This window comes from Megalobrama amblycephala, linkage group LG11, assembly GCF_018812025.1.
Source record: "Megalobrama amblycephala isolate DHTTF-2021 linkage group LG11, ASM1881202v1, whole genome shotgun sequence".
Classification (NCBI taxonomy): Eukaryota; Metazoa; Chordata; class Actinopteri; order Cypriniformes; family Xenocyprididae; genus Megalobrama; species Megalobrama amblycephala.
The window spans coordinates 35,499,066-35,519,882 of record NC_063054.1 but is presented as its reverse complement, the minus strand read 5'-3'; the positions used below and the strand labels follow the sequence as shown (position 1 = coordinate 35,519,882).

General features: G+C 36.2%; 2 protein-coding genes across 5 annotated transcripts in view; both read left to right on the top strand.

The window, feature by feature from the left end:
- Positions 1-10,539, top strand: part of dtnba (dystrobrevin, beta a) — a 38,181-nt gene extending 27,642 nt beyond the window's left edge. The window contains 8 exon segments of the mRNA XM_048207732.1: positions 1,620-1,716; positions 1,990-2,010; positions 4,148-4,259; positions 4,262-4,318; positions 4,591-4,680; positions 6,259-6,309; positions 9,092-9,122; positions 9,201-10,539. Of these exon segments, the coding sequence (XP_048063689.1) occupies positions 1,620-1,716; positions 1,990-2,010; positions 4,148-4,259; positions 4,262-4,318; positions 4,591-4,680; positions 6,259-6,309; positions 9,092-9,096 (433 nt within the window). The 3' untranslated portion in view covers positions 9,097-9,122; positions 9,201-10,539.
- A 3,131-nt stretch (positions 10,540-13,670) lies between these two features.
- Positions 13,671-20,817, top strand: part of dnmt3aa (DNA (cytosine-5-)-methyltransferase 3 alpha a) — a 59,808-nt gene continuing 52,661 nt past the window's right edge. The window contains exons 1-2 of one of the 4 annotated variants that reach the window (XR_007187156.1): positions 13,671-13,895; positions 15,885-16,063. Coding sequence is in view for 2 of the 4 variants with exons in the window: in XM_048207728.1 (XP_048063685.1) it covers positions 15,953-16,063 (111 nt within the window). In the remaining 2 variants the exon portion in view is untranslated. The remainder of the gene's footprint in view (positions 13,896-15,884; positions 16,064-20,817) is intronic. The other 3 variants (XR_007187157.1, XM_048207728.1, XM_048207729.1) reach the window with 3 other exon arrangements.

The window sequence follows — 20,817 nt, the reverse complement described above, 5'->3', positions numbered from 1 at the left end:
TAAATTTAACAACTTTAATCTCGAGATGGTTTTATTTTTTTATTATTGCTTGGCCCTAATCCTCTTCCATAGATCACAGCAGCTGACAGAACCAAAAAATACATTTATAAATACTTACATTTATATTGCCATACTTCACCCAAAAATTGAAAATTCTGTCATTAATTACTCACCATCATGTCATTCCACACCCGTAAGACCTTCGTTCATCTTCAGAACACAAATGAAAATATTTTTTTACTAAAATCTTAGAGATTTCTGTCCCTCTATTGACAGAGGGACAAAATAAAACGAATCCATCTGAATTGAGCGGTTTAGTTTCATTTTCTGAAGAGACACGATTGCTTTATATGATGAACTGATTGAATTTAGGCTCCCCAGAAAGTTTAAAATAAACCACTCTATTTATATGGATTAGTTTTACGATCACATTATGAACTTTTTGAAGCATCAAATTGGTAGTTGTGCAGCTGTCAATGGAGAGTACAGAACGGGCTCAGATTTTATTAAAAATATCTTAATTTGTGCTCTGAAGATGAGCAAAAGTCTTATGGGTTTTGGAACAACATGAGGGTGTGTAATTAATGACAGAAATTACATTTTTGGGTGAACTATCCCTTTAACACAAATTACCAATGAACAACAGGGGTAACTACTGTTTTATCAAGTGTGTGTTTACACTTGGCAGGTTTGGTTTGATTGAAACAAACTCTGGTGAGATTGCTCTTTTAGTGCGGTTCATTTGAATATGTGTGAACGCTTGCATCCGAACCCTGCTGCAACCAAACAAACGGACCAAGACCCACCTTTTCAGGGTGACCTCTGGTGACACTGAAATATGAACTTGAAACGGCACAAAGACATCTAAACAAACCAAAAACAGGACATGATGTCGCAAGATGTGACCCTAAAAAGGACAGTATGCTCAAGTATACCTGTGGCCGGTTGTATAAACTTCTTAGACTAGTCTTAAAAGTTAGTCATCTATTTTTTTTCTTCAAGAGTTCTGAGTTTTTTAAAGTCGGTTACATAAAAAGGTAGATCGGTCTAATTTTAATCAGAAAATTAAGACTGATTACCTCTTGTCTTGCTGCTAGTTGGTCAAACTAGTTCTTAGTTCTTAAGACACAGTCTTAACACACGGAGAACTTTCATTTCTACTCTGACAGCCGTCAGATCACGCTGAACGCTGTGAGTGTGTGTTAGAAATCAGGAATGGTGAGAGAACATTGTGCTTGCATTTTTTTCTTCAAACCAAACTTGGGTCTTCAGCCGCCGTCTGTCTAGCGCGCTTCTCATAATGTTTATGCATTAGGTCAGTAGGCGGTCTTTTGTAGTTGCTCGAACACATTCAACCACATGAGCGTCTACACTATGAAAGCAATCCGGCCAAATGTGTTTTCGACTACCTATGGAAGTGGACGAAAGTGGACAAGCTCAAAATGTTTTACACAACTTTTACACCTGTATTTAGCACCGTCCACTTGTGATCGATCGACCAAAACTCATTTTAATAGCAGATGGAAACGGGGCATAGGAAACCTAAAAATGGCACTTCATTGCAAAAAGGCTGGCGACCTCTGGTCTAAGGTCTGTCATTGTGTTTGTGTGTGTTTTAGGCAGAGGAAGGATGAGCTGGAGCAGAGGATGTCCTCTCTGCAGGAGAGCAGGAGAGAGCTCATGGTGCAGCTAGAAGGACTCATGAAACTACTGAAGGTACCGTCACACACAGCGCAAGAGAAGACGCTCTTAACACTTTAAACTCTTTTGGAGTGCACTGTAACATTTCCGCCACTGGAGGGCATTCACTCTCTTTAGCGTTTATCATCTGAGCTGCTTTTTTTTCTCACATACTTGCTCTAGTTTCACACTTATTCATTTCTTCTCTTTACAGATTAGAGTTTATAGTGTTAATAGTTGTTCTCGTCATCTTTTCCTCTCTGTTTTTCACTTCCTCTGTTCTTCTCTGTCTCCGTTCTGTTCTCGCAGGATGAGGAGCAGAGACAAGCTGTAAGTGTGTGTTTCACTGTGCATGTGTGATTTACAGAAAAAGTACAAGACTTATTTTAAAAGTCTCTTACAAAAATAAACATGTAGATAAATAGAGCCGTTTAGTTTGTAGTCCAAAAACCTGGAAGAGAATTAGCATTTTTGAGTTCCCTCTGGAAACTCCTATGAGTATTTTTTTGAGAATAGCAGTTTTTGATTTATGAGTGAAATAAGGTCTGGTAACACATTTTGTTCTGCAACATTAATCACATATTGCTCTTAAAATGTAAGTTGCTAAATAAGCACAATGTCAAAATGTGAGTTTACACACCTCACAAATCAGACAATCACTTTTGCATCTGGCAACTTGTTAGAACTAAGGATTTTATAAGGGTCTCTTAAAGTAATATATTAATCACAGACCTTATTTTACCCATAAATCAAATATTGCTATTATAAAAACAGTCAGGAAATTCTGGGCTGGTCTACAAATGGACATCACTGCTGAACAGAGCTAGACTTACTGATGTTGTGCTGTTGTTTTCCCACCAAAATCAAATCCGTTCAATGTATGTTTATTCACAATAAATATCTTTTTAAAGCAGCTTTACAGAAAATGCACGTTTCAGTGTTACAGTGCGGATGATGTCATTTATGGAACTAGGAGAATTTAGAATTCTTCAGAATTTTTAGGACATCTACAGTATAAAATGATCACTCATTAAAACCCAAGACAGCTTTTGCAACATTTTGATTATTAATTGTATTATTAATTTTTAATTAATAATTTAATTAATTTAATTAATTATTTAATAATTTAATTATTAATTTTTAATTGTAACCAGGAAGTATTCTACCATGTGTAGAATATATTTTATTATACTTTGCATTTACTTTAAGTGCATTACATGGTTAAAAATGGCAACATCCTCCCAAACACTTAAACTGAAATAAATATAAAATTAAGTAGAACTGTTAAAGGGTTAGTTCACCCAAAAATGAAAATTCTGTCATTAATTACTCACTCTCGTGTCGTTCCACACCTGTAAGACCTTTGTTCATCTTCAGAAAACAAATTAAGATATTTTTGATGAAATCCGATGGCTCAGTGAGGCCTCCATTGCCAGCAAAATAATTAACACTTTCAGATGCCCAGAAAGGTACTAAAGACAGTTCATGTGACTACAGTTTGGCAGTTTGACACTCGCTCCGAACCACTGATTCGAAACAAAAGATTCGTAAAGCTTCGAAGCTTCATGAAGCAGTGTTTTGAAATCGCCCATCACTAGATATTGTTGAATAAAGCCGTTATTTTGTTTTTTTGGTGTTGTGTTCCACACGTCGACACTTCAGCATGTTGAATCAGCTGACGTGAGGTGACACAGTCGCTGCTAGTTCTTTGACGTCGGCTTGGTGTGTCATGGCCTTAAAACAAAAACTGAAAATATAAAAATAAAAGCTAATTCAAAAGCTAAGAAGAGGACACATACAGTATAAACTAATCACTCACTTTCCCATGAATCTGCACTGTCCTTTTGTGCGTGCGCTGTACTGTGCATGTGAGAGAAATTGTTCAGTGTCTCTCGCTTGTTTAACTGAAAGTTCTTTTCCATTTGATTTTCATTTAGACTTATTTCTCTCTTTCTTTTCCTCCCACTGTTTAACATCCACTGTGTGCTGTAAGTTCTCAAGTTCTTTAAGTTTTCCAAAAATCTGTATTTTTCTCTCAGTCTTTATTTCATGAGTTTGGCTTTAGTTTTGCAGAGAGTATTCAGTGTTGATGTGAATAGGCCAGTGTTGCCAGGAATTGGGCTACTTTTAAGTTGTTGCCGTGGGTAAAAAAAAATTTCTGCAGGGTGATTTCCACCCCTATACTTACAATTTTGACTCTCCAACACCCTTGAAACACCCCCTAGACGTACAAATTCAGTGGAGAATTCATCCGCCCGATGGAGAAAATTGCATTGGGCTATTTTTGTGCTACTATTAACTGGCTTTTGGGCTACTTTTGTTTCACAGACCTGGCAACCCTGTAAAAGGCATTTACATGTATAGACTTTTACCTGCAGTGAGATCAGTCAGTAGTTTTTAGCATTAGCAGAAACATTTAGTAGGTGTATCATGTACAATATGACGTATTCATCTCTTTCTCTCTCAGGCTCAAGCTTCTGGTTCCTCCCCAAGCCATGCCTCCCCTCGTTCTATGCCAGTGCCCATTCGCTCTCCTTCGTCAGGCTCCACCCCCACCCCCACAGGCCACACCCCACCCACGGGCCCCAGGACTCTTTAGCTGGAGTGGGTGGAGACGTTCAGGAAGCATTTGCTCAGGGTAACTTCTTAATGTACCACTATTAACACAGATGCTATTCTATTTCCATTTCTAATGAGCAACAGAACTTTTGTTGGTCACGTGAATCAGATTTCTGCTGGACTGGACTGGTGTTCTTATTGGCTGTTAGTTTTCGTGTTGTGTTGTGGACAGGCAAATTACTTGGAAACGTGTCGGTTCATACCTGTTTCTTGGTGTAATAATTAAACACTTTGTGTGACATCAAATCAGAACTTTTTTCACATCATAATTTTTTTGTTTCAAATTTACAGGACCTCGCAGAAACCTACGAAATGATCTCCTGGTGGCAGCGGACTCCATCACAAACACCGTGTCTTCACTGGTCAAAGAGCTCAACTCTGGTATGAGAGTGTGAATGCAGATAGCTAATTCTCATCAGTCATGTTTAGTGGTTCAACAGATCACAAAACTCACGGTTCGGATCAAGTTCACTTAAAAGTTAACCGACTGTGTTTACATGAACACTTGCCAAGATGGGTATTTTGACATAAGTTTGTGTGTATGTGTCCTTTGAAGCGCAATGAGATGCGAAAGAGGAATCAATTCGCTGAAACGCGAGGCTGTGCGCACAGATAACAGCGTGCGAGTACTGAATGGAGTTCTCTTTTGCCTCTTTTTGTGTTGGAATGGTTTAGAAACACATGAATGTTTAAATTGGCAAGACAAAACATGCAAATGAAAAACTTTCACTGTCTGTTGGTTAAATTTTGCAATTAATCCACAAATCACATGTGCCGAACCGTGGGGCCAGGTCTGTATGGATCAACTACTATCCGTTTAACCACTACTCGTGTTGTATTGTGGGTAGTTTGTGTTCTCACAGCTATGAGAAAGAAATAGTGTTACCCGGTACCTGAAATAGACACACAGTCCTTTTCAATTTGACTATGTTAATAATAAACTAGCAAAAACCACTGGAAAGTAATCGAGAGAAAGCTTGTTTCTTTTGGACATGGTAGTATGATGGTAATGTTTGAATAATATATTTACGTTTTCATTTTAATTTATATTTTAGTAATTTTTTAGGATCTTTTATAATTTTTTTTTTTTTTTAAATTACATTTAAAATTATTCAATTTTATTAAAATAATTGAATTAATTTATTAATATTTCTGTTTTGAGCGTTATTTTTATTTCAGTTTTAGTAATTTTAGTACTTCAACTTAAGTTGGTTGCAAAGGCAACATTTCTAAATTTCATTAAAGTACATACTATTATATTTAAGTTTGCATTAGCTTAATTATTTTGTTCTCTAAAATTTTTAGCTTTATTTCATATTTCAGTTAATGATAAATTTTATACAGTCCAAAAGTTTCAAAAAAATAAAAATAAAAATTCTTACTGACCCCAAACTTTTGAACGGTAGTGTATAATGCTACAGAAGCTTTGTATTTCAGATAAATGCTGTTCTTTTGAACTTTCTATTCATCAAGGTATCCTGAAAAAAAAGTACAAAACTGTTTTCAACATTGAAAATAATCATAAATGTTTATTGAGCAGCAAATCAGCATATTAGAATGATTTCTGAAGGATCATGTGACACTGAAGACTGGAGTAACGATGCTGAAAATTCAGCTTTGCATCACAGGAATAAATTACTTTGTCAAATATATTTAAATAGTACACAGTTATTTTAAATTGTAATAATATTTCACAATATTACTGTTTTTACTGTATTTTTAATTAAATAAATGTAGCCTTGGTGAGCAGACGAAACTTCTTTTAAAAACATTAAAAATCTTAGTGGTTCCAAACTTTTGGACTGTACTGTATATATATATATATATATATATATATATATATATATATATATATATATATATATATATATATATATATATATATATATATATGTATTTATATTTGTGTGTGTGTAAATATACACTGTATATATATTTATTATCTTCTGTTGTCTTTAGTAGAGGATGCAGGAGAGGAGGAGGAGAGATTGCAGAATGGCAAAGATAGAGGTATTACCCTTCACATCAGAACTACATTACCCAGAATGCATCGGTGCTACTGAATCCTGACCTCCATGGCCCTTTCAGTTGCTCTCACTACACGAACATCAATGATTTCATGAGATTTATCCTCCCTGCACACAACAAAAGCTCATAATGTTTTACAGGACGGGGTTTGTGTGTGTCTGGCGTGTGTCTGTGCTGTCTGAGGGGGCTCGTTAGTGCTTAACTACTCGTTAGTATTAACGAGGAGGCTGTTTACGAGTGTGTGGGAGGGGTGCTGGATGTTTTTTTTAACTACTTCCTGTCGGGTCAGAGGGGTCCTACACACTGAACCTTTATGAGCAGAACCCGTACTGGGAAACACCTTCATTATAGCGCTCGTTTTTTCTCTTTCTTCATTGTATTCATTCATCTCTCCATCCAGCTCCACCGCTCATGTTTTATAGGTCTGCTTCTGATGGCCTTTCTCTGCTCGTTTCAGACACCATCAGTCAAATTAGGCTTCAAGCAGAAGTTTGCTCAAAAAAGTTTAAGTTTTCGAAACTTAAAACATGCCTCTGGTAAAATGTTCCAATGATTTTTGATCATATATACAGGGTGCGTTTCGCTGGGTTGGATGGAGGGGATTTTCCCCCCACTCTGGTCTAAATTTCCCAGGCTCTGCTGAATTATTTTTATCCCCGGTTAGGGATAAAATGTATCGCCCCCTCAACAGTAGCCCATGCTACATTGTAAAATAAAGAAAACAAACAGGATGCGCTTTCTGCCATCTTGGTCTCCTTTCTGGAGCGCGTCACAAAAAAAAATGAACCAAAACTAGCTAACTTGCCTTAGTCACGATACGAAATGTGTCTATAGAAAGCGTGAAATGTGAAATTCAAATGAAGCAATTCAAATATTCTCTGATTATGTAGTCCGTATGAAACCAGAGAGGAACAGAGGTAAACTGCTCAAACGTAGATGTTTAATGTGTACGAGTGCTTCCCAGTGACGAAAGGACAAGGCATAAGAGAGAAAATCTCACTCTACTTTGTGAACTAAAATGTAAAATTAAAATATCCCTTTTTCAAAATGTTCCGATATTATTTCATTAGAGTTCATAATTATTCTATAAATGTTACTTTAACAGCTGCACGAAATACTCAATTTTTCGTGATTTATTTTCATGAATTAATTCATATATAATATAATATAATATAATATAATATAATTATATATATATATACACACACACACACACATATACAGTCAAACCAAAAATTATTCAGACATTTTTTATATTTTTGATATATTTTTACTATTGGGTTCAGGACACTATAGTTCATTTATGTAAGTGACGATAGGAAAATAAAGTAAACTGTGACATATTATACCCAAAAATTCTTCATACAGTGGACTACCAGTAAAATTGATAAAAATTTGGAACCAAAAATTATTCAGACACTTTGACCTGACCATGTTTTGCTTAAGTGTTATCTAATATAATTAAGATAATTTTTTTTCTGACACAGTTTAACTCTGAGATCTTGTCATATTTTATTACCATTCTTTTAATCTGTAGTGAATAAACTGTATTAAAGCAGAACTAAGTAACTTTTTTACCTTCATAAATAGTTTTCTAAGTCCTTACGATGGTTAATTGACTTGTAGTGGTGTGTTTGAGGCGTGCACTAACCCCCTCTGGCACGTCTACGCCAGAAAACAGCACTTGCAAGTTGAGCTGAGCCGACCCAAAACAATCTCGCCTCGTGTTCACGTTCACGTGAGAGTGACAAAATGCTTTACGGTAATTCAAAAACAATGTATATATTATGACTTTTATAAGACAATTTTGAAAATGACCCACCTCCATCGAGATTTCTTGTACTGTATTTGCAAAACTACTGCACTGGTGAGCGTTGTAGTCGTTGTAGTCCAGAGCTGCGCTTGGAGTATTTACGACAGTGTGATTCACTGAAGGAACCTGTAGGGGGAGCTTCGCAAATCTTACTGAGTTCCGCTTTAATAAATGAAATGTTCAAGGTGTCTGAATACATTTTGGTTTGACTGTAATTTAAAATATATATATATATATATATATATATATATATATATATATATATATATATATATATATATAATGTTTGAACAGTATTGAACAGTAGTATCTATGCATCTAATTTGCACCAAGTACAGATGAAAACATATATATATATATCTCAAAATCATCTATTTTTATTGATTTGTTGTGTTTTGTTTGTTTTTGTGGATGAGGCTCGCATCAGCTGTTTATTTTTGTAGACATTATTTATTCATACAATAACGAGGGACACGAAAGCCAGCTGTTTCATATGCACAATTGTTCTACGCTTTGTAAAATGTGTAGTGGGTCTGTTTAATTAAAAACATTATGTAGGTTAAATAGGGGTTGAGGAAACAAGATGGTAGATTATCTACTCAATTAGTTACTGTACTGAGCTGAAGCAGCTTTACTAATTCCAGATAAGAGAATTAATGGATCACTAGAGACCTGCAGACAGCGTGAATATTACTGTTCATATGTTAGTAAAAGATATTTCTTATTTCTTTATTTCTTTATTAACCCTATAAAGCCTTTACTATGTTTTTATACTGTATGAACCATAAAAGCTTGTAAAAAATGTATCAAATATGAAACCAAAGTTTGTCCAAAGTTTCAATAAACTGTTCTGTTCTAGTTTTTTTTTGTTGGTTATTTCTTATGTCAGGCTTTACAGTATTGTGAGTCTTTGATTTTAAAATGACAAGTTTTTTTTTTTTTTTTTTCCAGGTTAAGCCAAATATGAAGCAAGCAGTGCCACGTGAGTATCACACATTATAGGACAACTATAGGTGTGGTGTTTTGTTCACTTTGAATATGTTATTTTATCTTTTTTCAGGTGTGGCATCACCATGCAAACACTTTTTGCTGACATCACAACAAAGACAGTGACCTCTGAACCCAGGCTCAGCCAGTCAGAGAGAGTTCAGGGACTTGGGTGGGACGTGGCTTCCTGTGGATTGCTTGAGAAGGAAAATGTTTTGTTGTTTTTCAATGTTTTTTACTCTTTTTGTTTTTGAGATGTGGATTTAAGGGTCTGTGTTGCAAACCTGCTAGTTTGATTAGTTACTCTCATTTGAGTTTTGTAGCTGATTTTGTTAGTTTGTGAGTTTGAAAGCTTTTGAAAAACGTATGCACCCAAAGACTGTCGAGAACGGGACAGAATGGACTGAGGTGGAAACGGAACGGAACGCGATAGAATGTGATACATGATTGAAGGACAAGCGTGAAGAGTTGATGATTGGCTGGCTGAAGTATGTGGGCGTGGTTTGTTCGATGTGGGTTCTGGTGTGGTCATGTTGATTTTGAGGACGCAGTTGCTGCGAATGGCGTAAAAACGACCTTCTAAAGGATCTAAATGAAAGTGTCAAGCTGTACTGTAATTTATTTTCGATTCACTTTTTTTAATTTATTTTCATTAGACAAACAGCATTTCAGCAGCATTTTCGATGTACATTTGAGGAAATATTTTGGTCATTTCAAATAATCGATTTCAGATTTTCAAGTCCGATTCAGCATTTATGTATATTTAAGATCAGAATGATTTAGTTTTATAGATTTTCAAACAGGTACTTTGATAAAGAGGTGAATTACTTACTGTGCTCCTTTTACTGGAGAGTTTTACCCATCATTAATTTTGTCGATTTTTTTCTTTTTTTTTCTAGAAGCACTGTTTGTAGTCATATTTCTTGTGAACGAACATTTCTTACCTACAAACATTTGCACACACACGTCTGACCTGCTGTGTGTTTTTCTGGAGATGTGTGTATTTGTGTGGTATGTTTGCCTCTCTATAGTCGTGTGTGTTTGTGCAAAGCTGGAATGTGAATCATATTGATGCCTTCATTTCATTTTATTCTTAAATACCTGCCAAAAATGACTTCTTGATTTAGTTTTTTTTTTTTTTTTAAGTTTTCAGTCTTATTTACTCTTATTAAAAAAAATGTGTTGGTTTTTTTGCACCAAATTCATTCATGGACTCATTTGTTTATGGTCCTCTCCATCATGTGATTCTACCTGCAGCACACAGGGCTTAATAACATCACTTCCTGTGCCCTTTCGGGTCAAGAGCTCTTCTGTGAAAGCTGGCTGGTTTGACCGAGACTATCGTTACGGTGCCGGTAGCCGTAGTGTTTCGCTCTTTCCACCGAACAACTTTCATATATTTTTTTTAAAAAGCTAATTTTACAGAAATGAGGCCGTGAATCATACGCATGTGATTTCAAGTGATGATTTGTTGTGTTCAGAATAAATATTATTAAAAAAAAGCATTGACTGGAGTAATGTTCTTTCTATCTGAAGTTCTTCTCTCTTTAACTTTGTATTTTTTTCTTTAAATTTGAATGTTTGGTTTTCCTTCAGGTACCATACAGGCTCAAAGCTTTCTGGGTAATATGATGCTCTCAGTGGTTGCGTCCGAATTTACACTTCTGTGCACAAAAACATGCGCTTTGCTGGTGATGGGACCGTGTATACTTTTGTGTATATAGTATTAGTAGAACAGAACGCCAGGATCCACATCAGTTTTTCTGCATGTTTTGTCCTTCTATAAGTGCGCTTTGAGATCTGATAGCTCTAAACTCTTCTGTTTGAGTACCTGTGGGTGACAGACAGAGAGAGAGAGGGGCAGTGGGACGGTCTCTGTGCACTGCCAGCGTGAGCAGGCATGACGTGGGGTGAATTTTAATGAGAGCAGCATGAACAGACGTACGCTGGGGGAAATCTGTGTGTGTAACAGAGTAAGACGGTGCATGGATTCACTCAAGGACACCGTCTCTCTCCAGTCTCACCGTCTCTGGCTGTCTGTTATGCTCTATTACAGTTATATTAGGTCATGTCCCTTAAAACAAAAACTTTGCTGGTATATATATAAGCAAAAACTTGATCTATTCACAGTAATGCTGTTTTTAATGAAATTTTTTTTTTAAAATAAATTCAACCTTGGTGAGCATGAGAAACGTCTTTCAAAAGCATTTTTAAAAAGTCGTAATTATTTAAATCTTTTGACTGGATATGTGTGTGTATATTACTGTGTGCAAATTACTCGCGGTTCAGTTTTTATCACATTCTGGTACGGTTCGATATGTGCTATAGTCAGGGAAAATTTGAATGAAGTTAGTCATTATTGAAGTTACAAAAGCTATTCAGTCAAGAGCACTGAGTGATTTCCTTGTCTTTTGTTGTTTGAATAACATTAAAAACACAGCAGGAATATTAGGTTGCTGTCACTTTAAGACTGTTACACATGCGTTGTTTACGTTCACTTATAGGGTTAGTTCACCCAAACATGAAAATTCTGTCATTAATTACTCATCCTCATGTCGTTCCAAACCCGTAAGACCTTTGTTCATCTTCAGAACACAAATTAAGATATTTTTGATGAAATCCGAGAGGTGTATGACTCATCCATAGACAGCAATTCAACCACCATTTTCAACCGACTATGTTTGCTAGGATACTCACCAAAATGGGCATGTTGACATAATGTTGGTTTGAATTTGTCTGTTAAAGTGCAAGAATTTGCACGCTGTCTGAGATGCGACTTTCTGTGTGCGCACTTCAGATGAGTGCACACACACTGTGTGTCTGAAATCGTGTACTGTCTGAGTACATTTGAATTTGAACTTACTTCGCAACCGTTAAAAAAGTACATGAATGTGGGTAATGTAATCCAGACATACTACATCCGCCATGTTGTCATTATCACGTGACCTACCAGCGTCAGTTGCGTCGCTTCACCTTCATTCATAAATCCTCTCCCGTGGCCTCATGGGATACTAAAGTGTCCATCGAATGCGCTCTTTGGAATTTTGCCAGAAGTTGTAGGTCATCCGGGACTTTTCACCTACTGTTTTTCGAATACTATGAATTCGAACTCTTTTTTTTTTTTTGGGATCAACGCTGTTGTAATATTGGGAAGCCAGAATGTGTATCCATCGACTGAAACATACATTAGCAGTGTTGGGCATGTTACTTTAAAAAAGTAATTAGTTTTAGTTACTAGTTATTTCTCACAAATAGTAACTGAGTTAGTAACTGAGTTACATCATTATAAAAGTAACTAATTACCAGGGAAAGTAATTATTGCGTTACTTTTTAAAAAAAATCAAGAATGTCAATTAACTTGGATGCCCCCAATATTAAATATAAGTCTAAAAATAAATTATTATTTGTTTAAGTAGGCCTATGTTATGTTTTAAATTCATCTATTTGATTATGGAAAGTGAACAGCATGAGTAAGATAGAATACATCATAAGATACGCAGTATATCGGGAGACATGGAATGGGTAAGACATGATTTTGACCACTTTATTAAGTTTTGTTTTGTAGAAAGCCTTTCTTTAGAGTGAATTTTAATCAGTGTTCCCTCAATCAATTGCCTAGGTTTAATAAATAAAAAGCAAATATAGCAGACAATATAATCATGACATGGAGGCGCCTGCGCGATCACTTGTACGTGAACCGGAGCGCGTCTTATAGGCTAAATGAACCGAAACTCAGCTTATAGCCTCCTTGCCTCACAGATATAAGAAATATATCTATAGAAAGGATGAAATTACTTTTGCCGGTTCTTTATAGCAAGCTTTATGCATGTGCTTGAGTGCTATATAGCCTATATTACGTAAACGCTCATTATTATGGTTTATTCTCTCCAGTATTTAAGAAATCAAATTAATATAAATGTGATTAATCAACTAATGGCTTAAATGAACAACTACTAGTCGACTAAAAAAAACTTATTTCACATATTTTCGATCCAGCATGTCACAAAGGGTATTCTGGTTTGAGCTCGCGCTCAGCTCGCATGCTCTGACACACACACACTCACACACAAACAGAGCATCGTACATTATTATCAGTTTAAAAATATATTTGTGTATGACTAACCTGTACTATTTCTTTACAACAAAACGCTTTGCAGGTCTGTCATCTCTACTCCCACACCAATCGTTATCAGTTAGCATGTCTCCCACCCCAACACACACACACCAGAGAAATAACTTTGCAAGTCCTATGGCTGAGAGAGAGCCTACTCGGATGAAAACCGCTTCAGTGAGCTCAATTATAGTAACGCAGCATTTTTTTTTTTTGGTCAGCATTGGTAACGGCGTTGTAACGGGAAAAAGTAATTCGTTTGATTACTCGTTACTGAAAAAAGTAACGCCGTTTATTTATAATGCTGTTATTCCCATCACTGTAAATAAAGTGAAAGAAAAACAAGAACATAACACAGACACGTGTAACCAAACAATGTCAGACGATGAAACAAATTTATAATGCTTTAAATCACGTGTTTTATCGATCTCTTTAGTGTGCGTGAGGATTGTGACGTCACTGCGACCCATCTCTAACGGTCTCTAGGACCCAGCGAACTTCTTCCCGCTGACGGGCCTCTGCGGCGTCTGAGAGCCCGAGACGGCGGAGAGGAGCAGGCCGGTGCCGGGGAGGGTCAGGACGGGGAGAGACGCGGAGGGAAGACGGGCAGTTCGCGACCACCGGAGGGTTCAGGCCCGGGGCTGCATGGCGAAACGGGTAAATCACACAGATACACACACACCGAGCTTCTGTCTGACATACGAGGATGATGATGATGATGAAGAAGGTGGTGGTGAAGATCATGATTATTTCAGATCTGCGCAGATGTGCGTTTTAAAACCCAGCAGCTGCTGCATAAAAATAGTTTTTCTTCTGTCCGCACGCATAAGTTCATGTGACATGTGAATTCAGCTCAATTCGCTTTAGTGAAATGATTAAATGAATGTGTGAATGACGCGAGCTGAAGTCTGTCAACCGGCATTACACATGATCACCAGGATTTAATGCAATATTAATCAATATCTTTGACTTTATCACAACTTCGAGTGTTAACTGTTCCTCTTATGTGAGAAATGAAGTTTAAAACGGAAGACAAAGCAGTTCTGGTTGATCTTGAGATGTTAATTCTGTGAGGCCTCTTTCAGGATTATATTTGTGCAAATAGCCTATATAGTAAAATTTTGTTTTACGCAATGCTTTTTAACGTTGCTGTTGGCTATTTAAGAATTCCTATATATATTTAGAAAGCTTGAAAGCTCTATCTGACCTGTTAGTAGGCCTATTTTGTGTCTCTACTGTATCATTAATTAACAGCAATAAAATGTGCATTTTTGAGTTTATTCATGAAGGTCTGTCCACACCTGTGTCAGGTGTCATGGGTTTCACTGGTTGTCTGGACTGTGACCCACAGCAGCTCACAGTTTTGATCACACTGTCATGCATCTTCATAAACACCTTGAGCTCTTACACTCTTAAAAGTTCAAAACAAAAAGATTTTACAGTAAAGGAGAACATCTATGATGCTTTAAAAACTAACATGCTGATCTGAAGAACCTTGTTTTTGTTTAGTCTCCAAAGATTAAAATAGCCAGCTATGTTTCTGATGCTGCGCTGAACCTGAAGTTGTGGCAAAGAACCATTAAAGAACGTTTATTTGTAAGAGTGTATTCGTGATTTTCCACATTAGGCCTTCAATTTGTTCCACTTACTCATTGTTTAACATCAGAAACGCCCTATTGTGTGTCTGCTAGATCTAAAGAAATGGTCAGGCTGAATTTCCTTTTCCCAATGCTTCATTGTGTGTTTAAAAATACTTAAGTGGAATGTCATTAATTAATAATATCTAGCAAAGGACATAATCAAAAAGATGATTATATAACATTTAGGCTACAGTGTGTCTTACATTTTGTGAACTGACTAATTTCTGTCAACTAATGATCTGTCAAGCATATAATGTAATGTTAACTATTTTATTTTTTAAAGATTTCCTCAATCCAGTGTTGGTTGAAAACTACTTTTGAGAAAGTGTCTTCGACACATCAACGTCAGAAAAGTTCAAGCAGTCAAATAAAAAGGTTATAAGAGTAGCTTATGTATTGATGTAGAGCGAAATCTGTTTCTTTTAAACATGCATTTTTACATTTACGTGATGTTACGGCAATTTTGTATTCAATTTTGTGGCAATTTTAAGATGACAATAAAGTCATTTCGCTCTTCATCAGGAAAAGCTCTTAATTTCACTGCTCTCTTGACACTGTATGTCGGAGGTTTTTGAATGAGGTTATGTGAAAATGAATGAGATGTTATGAATAAATGAGAAAGCCGCTTTCCAGAGCGTCACCGAACGCATCTTGACGCGACGCGTCCGTGTTAAACCGCAAAGACAAACTGGCAGAGATTCAAACGCCCGCCATGTTACAGACTCTCCACATTAAACAACAAACTGGCTGCTGTTTGTCTTCTGTGGACACAAATTTTGTCTTTTTCACTGACTGTCGTGATATGATGAGACACTCTTGCCTCATTTATACCAAGGGATAATAAGGGAAACATTACAGACACTTGTGCTGTTATAAAATGTGTCGCTTTTATAGACTTTACCAGAAAAATAATAAGATCTCATACTATCATACACTATTAATGTATACAAATGCATTTTTCATACTCCAGAAATTAATACGGTCTTTGTTATGTTTGGTTTTGCAGGGAGAAGAAGGATTTGATGGTCTGAAGGTGGATCAGTTTCATCGCCACAAAAGTCTCTCAGCATTTTAATGTCTTTTATTTCACTTGTGTTGATTTCAAATGCATCGATCAGGCCTGTAGTGTGTTTTTGTTTCATCATGCCTCTCGATCTGGACTGTGACGCAGCGGCGAACAAAACGGTAAGGGAGATTCATTTCGTCACTAGTTTGGTCTGTCTGTGAATGTGTGTGTGCGGGGGAGCCGTGCGGAAGCCGCCAGACACAGGCATAAGTGAGGACAACCAGGCTGCGCGTAAAACGCACCTTTTTACGCGGTCTAAAAGACAAAAATAGTACGCTCCAGTTAGGCTAAAGTCAAGGAAGCGCGCTTGCATTACGCAGGTTATTCCGACTTCGTTGATTATGACGGATGGTTCTACTTTTGTAGTTACGATATAGGCTATAATTAAACGACGCCTGAGAATAGTTTAAAAGAAACGAACTATAGGCTAGGCTGTCTCTTTATTAATAATAGATTAGATAACGCAATTAAAATGCTTTCTTATTTCTGTGTAAAAAGTTAGCTACTTTAGCTATATTTTTGAAGAGGTTATAAAATACATTACATGAAAGCCCTCCTCCTGAACGTTATGATATTGCTTTTATCAACGAAGTCGTTTTGTCGTGTGTTTTTTTTTTTTTGCGCACACGTCGCTCAGAAAACGATGCTTGAAAGTAGTTAAACTGCACCAAGAAGGAAATACCCTCATAATAGGTATTATATTAAAGGGTTAGTTCACCCAAAAATGAAAATTCTGTCATTTATTACTCACCCTCATGTCGTTCCACACCCGTAAGACCTTCGTTAATCTTCGGAACACAAATTAAGATATTTTAGTTGAAATCCGATGACTCAGTGAGGCCTGCATAGCCTCTCTCAAGATCCATTAATGTACTAAAAACACATCTACATCAGTTCATGTGAGTACAGTGGTTCAATATTAATATTATAAAGCGACGCGAATATTTTTGGTGCGCCAAAAAAAACAAAATAACTTATTTAGTGATGGCCGATTTCAAAACACTGCTTCAGGAAGCTTCAGAGCGTTATGAATCAGTGTGTCGAATCAGCGGTTCGGAGTGCCAAAGTCACGTGATTTCAGCAGTTTGGCGGTTTGACAGGCGATCCGAATCATGATTCGATACACTGATTCATATCGCTCCGAAGCTTCCTGAAGCAGTGTTTTGAAATTGGCCATCACTAAATAAGTCGGGTTTTTTTTGTTTTTTTTTGGCGAACCAAAAATATTCTCGTCTCTTTATAATATTAATATTGAACCACTGTACTCATGTGAACTGATTTAAATATGTTTTTAGTACCTTTATGGATCTTGAGAGAGGTAATGTCATTGCTCAGGCCTCACTGAGCCATCGGAGTTCAACTTAAACATCTTAATTTGTGTTCTGAAGATGAACGAAGGTCTTACGGGTGTGGAACGACATGAAGGTGAGTAATTAATGACAGAATTTTCATTTTTGGATGAACTAACCCTTTAAAGGCTTCAGAGTCTCATTATTATATAAATATTTACGCATTAAAGGATTTGTTCACTTTAAAATGAAAATTACCTCATGATATACTCACCCACAAGCCTTCCAAGGTGTATATGACTTTCTTCTTTCATACGAATACAATCGGAGTTATATTATTAAACACCCTGATGTGTAAGCTTTATAATGGCAGTGCACAGAAACCACCTGTTTGAACCCTTATAAAGTGCATCCATCAATCATAAGCATACTCCACACTGCTCCAGGGGGTTAATGAAGGCCTAAATATCCATATTTAACATGTTGTAAAGTAAAATAACTAGCTTCCTCCAGAGCACCTTCCGTATTCAACTTACAAAGAAAGTGGAACTCCTCTCGCAGTTCAAAATGCTTACACTACGTTCTACGCCTCCTGTAGTCAACTTACGAAACGTTGTGTCAGCTACGCTTTTTCCGTAAGTTGAATGTGGAAGGCAGTCTGGCGGAAGCTAGATATTTTACTTTATAATGTGTTAAATATGGATATTTTTCTTAAACAAAAGCATTGCTTCACTTCAGAAGGCCTTTATCAACCCCCAGAGTTGTGTGGAGTTTATGATGGAATGATGCGTTTTTTTCCGAGCTTCAAACAGGTCGTTGCCATTAAAAGCTTTATAAAACGGCTGGTTCATTCAAACGGCTGATTAATTCAAGAATGAGGCAATTGTATATTAATGGGTCATTGAATCTTTGACTCAACCGATTGGTTCAAAACGCTGAATCAAAAACATTATATTCGCATTGCATTCTCACCATTTCCACAAGCTGCGACCAAAATTTGCTCAAGTTAGCATAATGTATTTTTGCAGGGGTTTTTTTCACACTTTTGATAGGGTATACACAACAGTTTTGTCCATTATGTCTGTGCTTGCATCCTTGTGCAAGTTGTTTTTAGCCTAAAAGCGCCAAAAAACAATGAAGCTGATAAGATATTTTAACAAAATATATGTTATTATAGCTGTACCGTAAGGTGTAAGGCAACTATGTCATTTTAGTTGCAATAATGTAATGTTATTGCTTTTAACTTGAAGTTATTGTAGCATTTTTTTTATGTTATACCCCTGTAGAGCCACAGAAACACATCTAAACTAATAAAATCTCCCCCCTGAGCTAGTCGATAACTGAAATGGCCCATCTTTGGAATCAGTAGGTGAAATAACCACATAAATGATTAGGGAAACTCATTAAAATCACCGATGAACATTAACCTGGAACCCATCAGAGATTTTACAGTCCCACTGACCTCAGGAATCTCGAGAGAACCACTGCAGTGTCATTGAGGTTACGACTGTGGGTGTGTAGGAACGCTCTAGTAACTCTCCGTAACTCTTCATTTTCCTTCTCCGCTCCTCTTACAGTTTAATGGCCGTTCAGTTATTATAAATCTGTTTTCAGCGATTGGACCAGCACACAGTCAGAGTAGTTTATGTACGCTGGCCTTACAGTCATCAGGAAAGCCTTGTCTAACCGATTTATGCGGCTTGAAGTCATGTGAGGTGAGGCATGTGGTAGATTTTCATGTCACATTGAAGGTGAATTGGTGTATTTTGAGGGGAAGAGAGTCAGTTTACACCCAAATCTAGACACAAGTGTGTTTGTGAAATAACGGACTGATGATCTTTTGAACTATTATCAGCTTTCTTTTTTACAATGTGTTGGGGGTGAACTGGTTTACTGTCCTGTTTTCATTGGTTTTCATTAACTTTGGGCCAACTTTGGTCTGTTGAACAGGTGAATCAGTTACTAGAGCTTTAGTAATCAATCTTGAACAGAGCAAAAGTTGTGTTTGAGATCATGGATGTGTGTGTGTGTGTGTGTTGTTTGTGGTGTATTTTATTGCTTTACTCATTCAGATGTCCTCTGTGAACCCGGCAGAAGTTATTTATTGGCTGATATAGTATTTATGGCAGCGATCAGATAGTGTTTGCTTTGGCAGAGAAAATCGACCCATTTAAAAGCTTGTGCTTGCATATAGGAGCACACAAACATTCAACTTATGTCCTCAATATGCTTTATTCGGTCACACTTTAGATTAGGGTCCAATTATCACTATTACTTACTATTAACTATGACTTTTGCCTCAATAAACTCCTAATTACTGCTTATTAATAGTTAGTAAGGTAATTGTTAAGTTTAGGTTATTGGGTACGATTAATGGATGTAGAATGTGGTCATGCAGAATAAGTTGTAGTATAATTACTAATAAACAGCCAATATCCTAGTAAAATGCATGCTAATAAGTAAAAATTACACCCTAAACTAAAGTGTTACCATTTATTCTAACTGAAATATGTTATTTTTCTTGCCGCTGTCGCCTTTTGGCTTGCTTAGTTGGGGACACTTGACATTTGACTTGACATTTGATATTCAACAGTGCTTTGATCTGCCTGCATTGACACTATTCTTTAAGAGCTGCTGTGCAGCCAAAATTATATACCAGTTATCACCGTAAAGCTGCGTTGACACAATCTGCATTGTAAAAAGTGCTATATAAATAAAGGTGACTTGACTTGACTTATTTTACTTCTATTATAGATGTTTGAAAACACTAATTTAAGAGTCAGTATGAATTCCTATTGGTTCTTAAATATGTTCTTGGTGTTATTGTGAATGATTGGTAATAATCGCAAACTATTTAAATGAGAATTTGAAAAGCAAGCATGAGCATTTGGATATGCGGCAATGCCCTGACCTTTTTATATATTGGGCATTGAATACTGTGGAATTATTTCAATGATGATACTTAGATTTTAATTGTACATTTATAAATATTATATATAGTTTAAAAAAAAAATGTATTTAATTTGCCATGTGTACACTCTTAAAAATAATGGTTAATTGGAATCTACACTCTAAAAATGCTGGGTTAAAAATAACTTAATTTGGGTTAAATATGGACAAACCCAGCGATTGGGTTGTTTTGACCCAGCAGTTGGGTTAAATGTTTGCCCCAACCTTATTTTATAGTTTAAAAATTGCTATATTGCTCACTTAAAATGTACCCAAAAATAGTTTGGAAATTAACAATTATTAATAGGTTTAATGAATAATAATTAAATAAACATTTATTAAATTGCTTATTAATAAATGTTCACCTTTTGATTATTACTGTTTCCTAATTATGTGTCTGATTTTTAATTTACAACCTATTTTGGGTTCATTTTCAGCCAGCCATATGGTGATTTTTAATAGTTCAGTAGTCAAAAATTTAACCCAATCAAAAAAAAAAAACCAATCGCTGGGTTAGTCCTTATTTAACCCAACTTGGGTTGTTTTTAACCCAGCATTTTTTAGAGTGTATAGTTCCATGAAGAACCTTTAACATCCATGGAAACTTTCCATTTCACAAAAGGTTCTTTATAGTT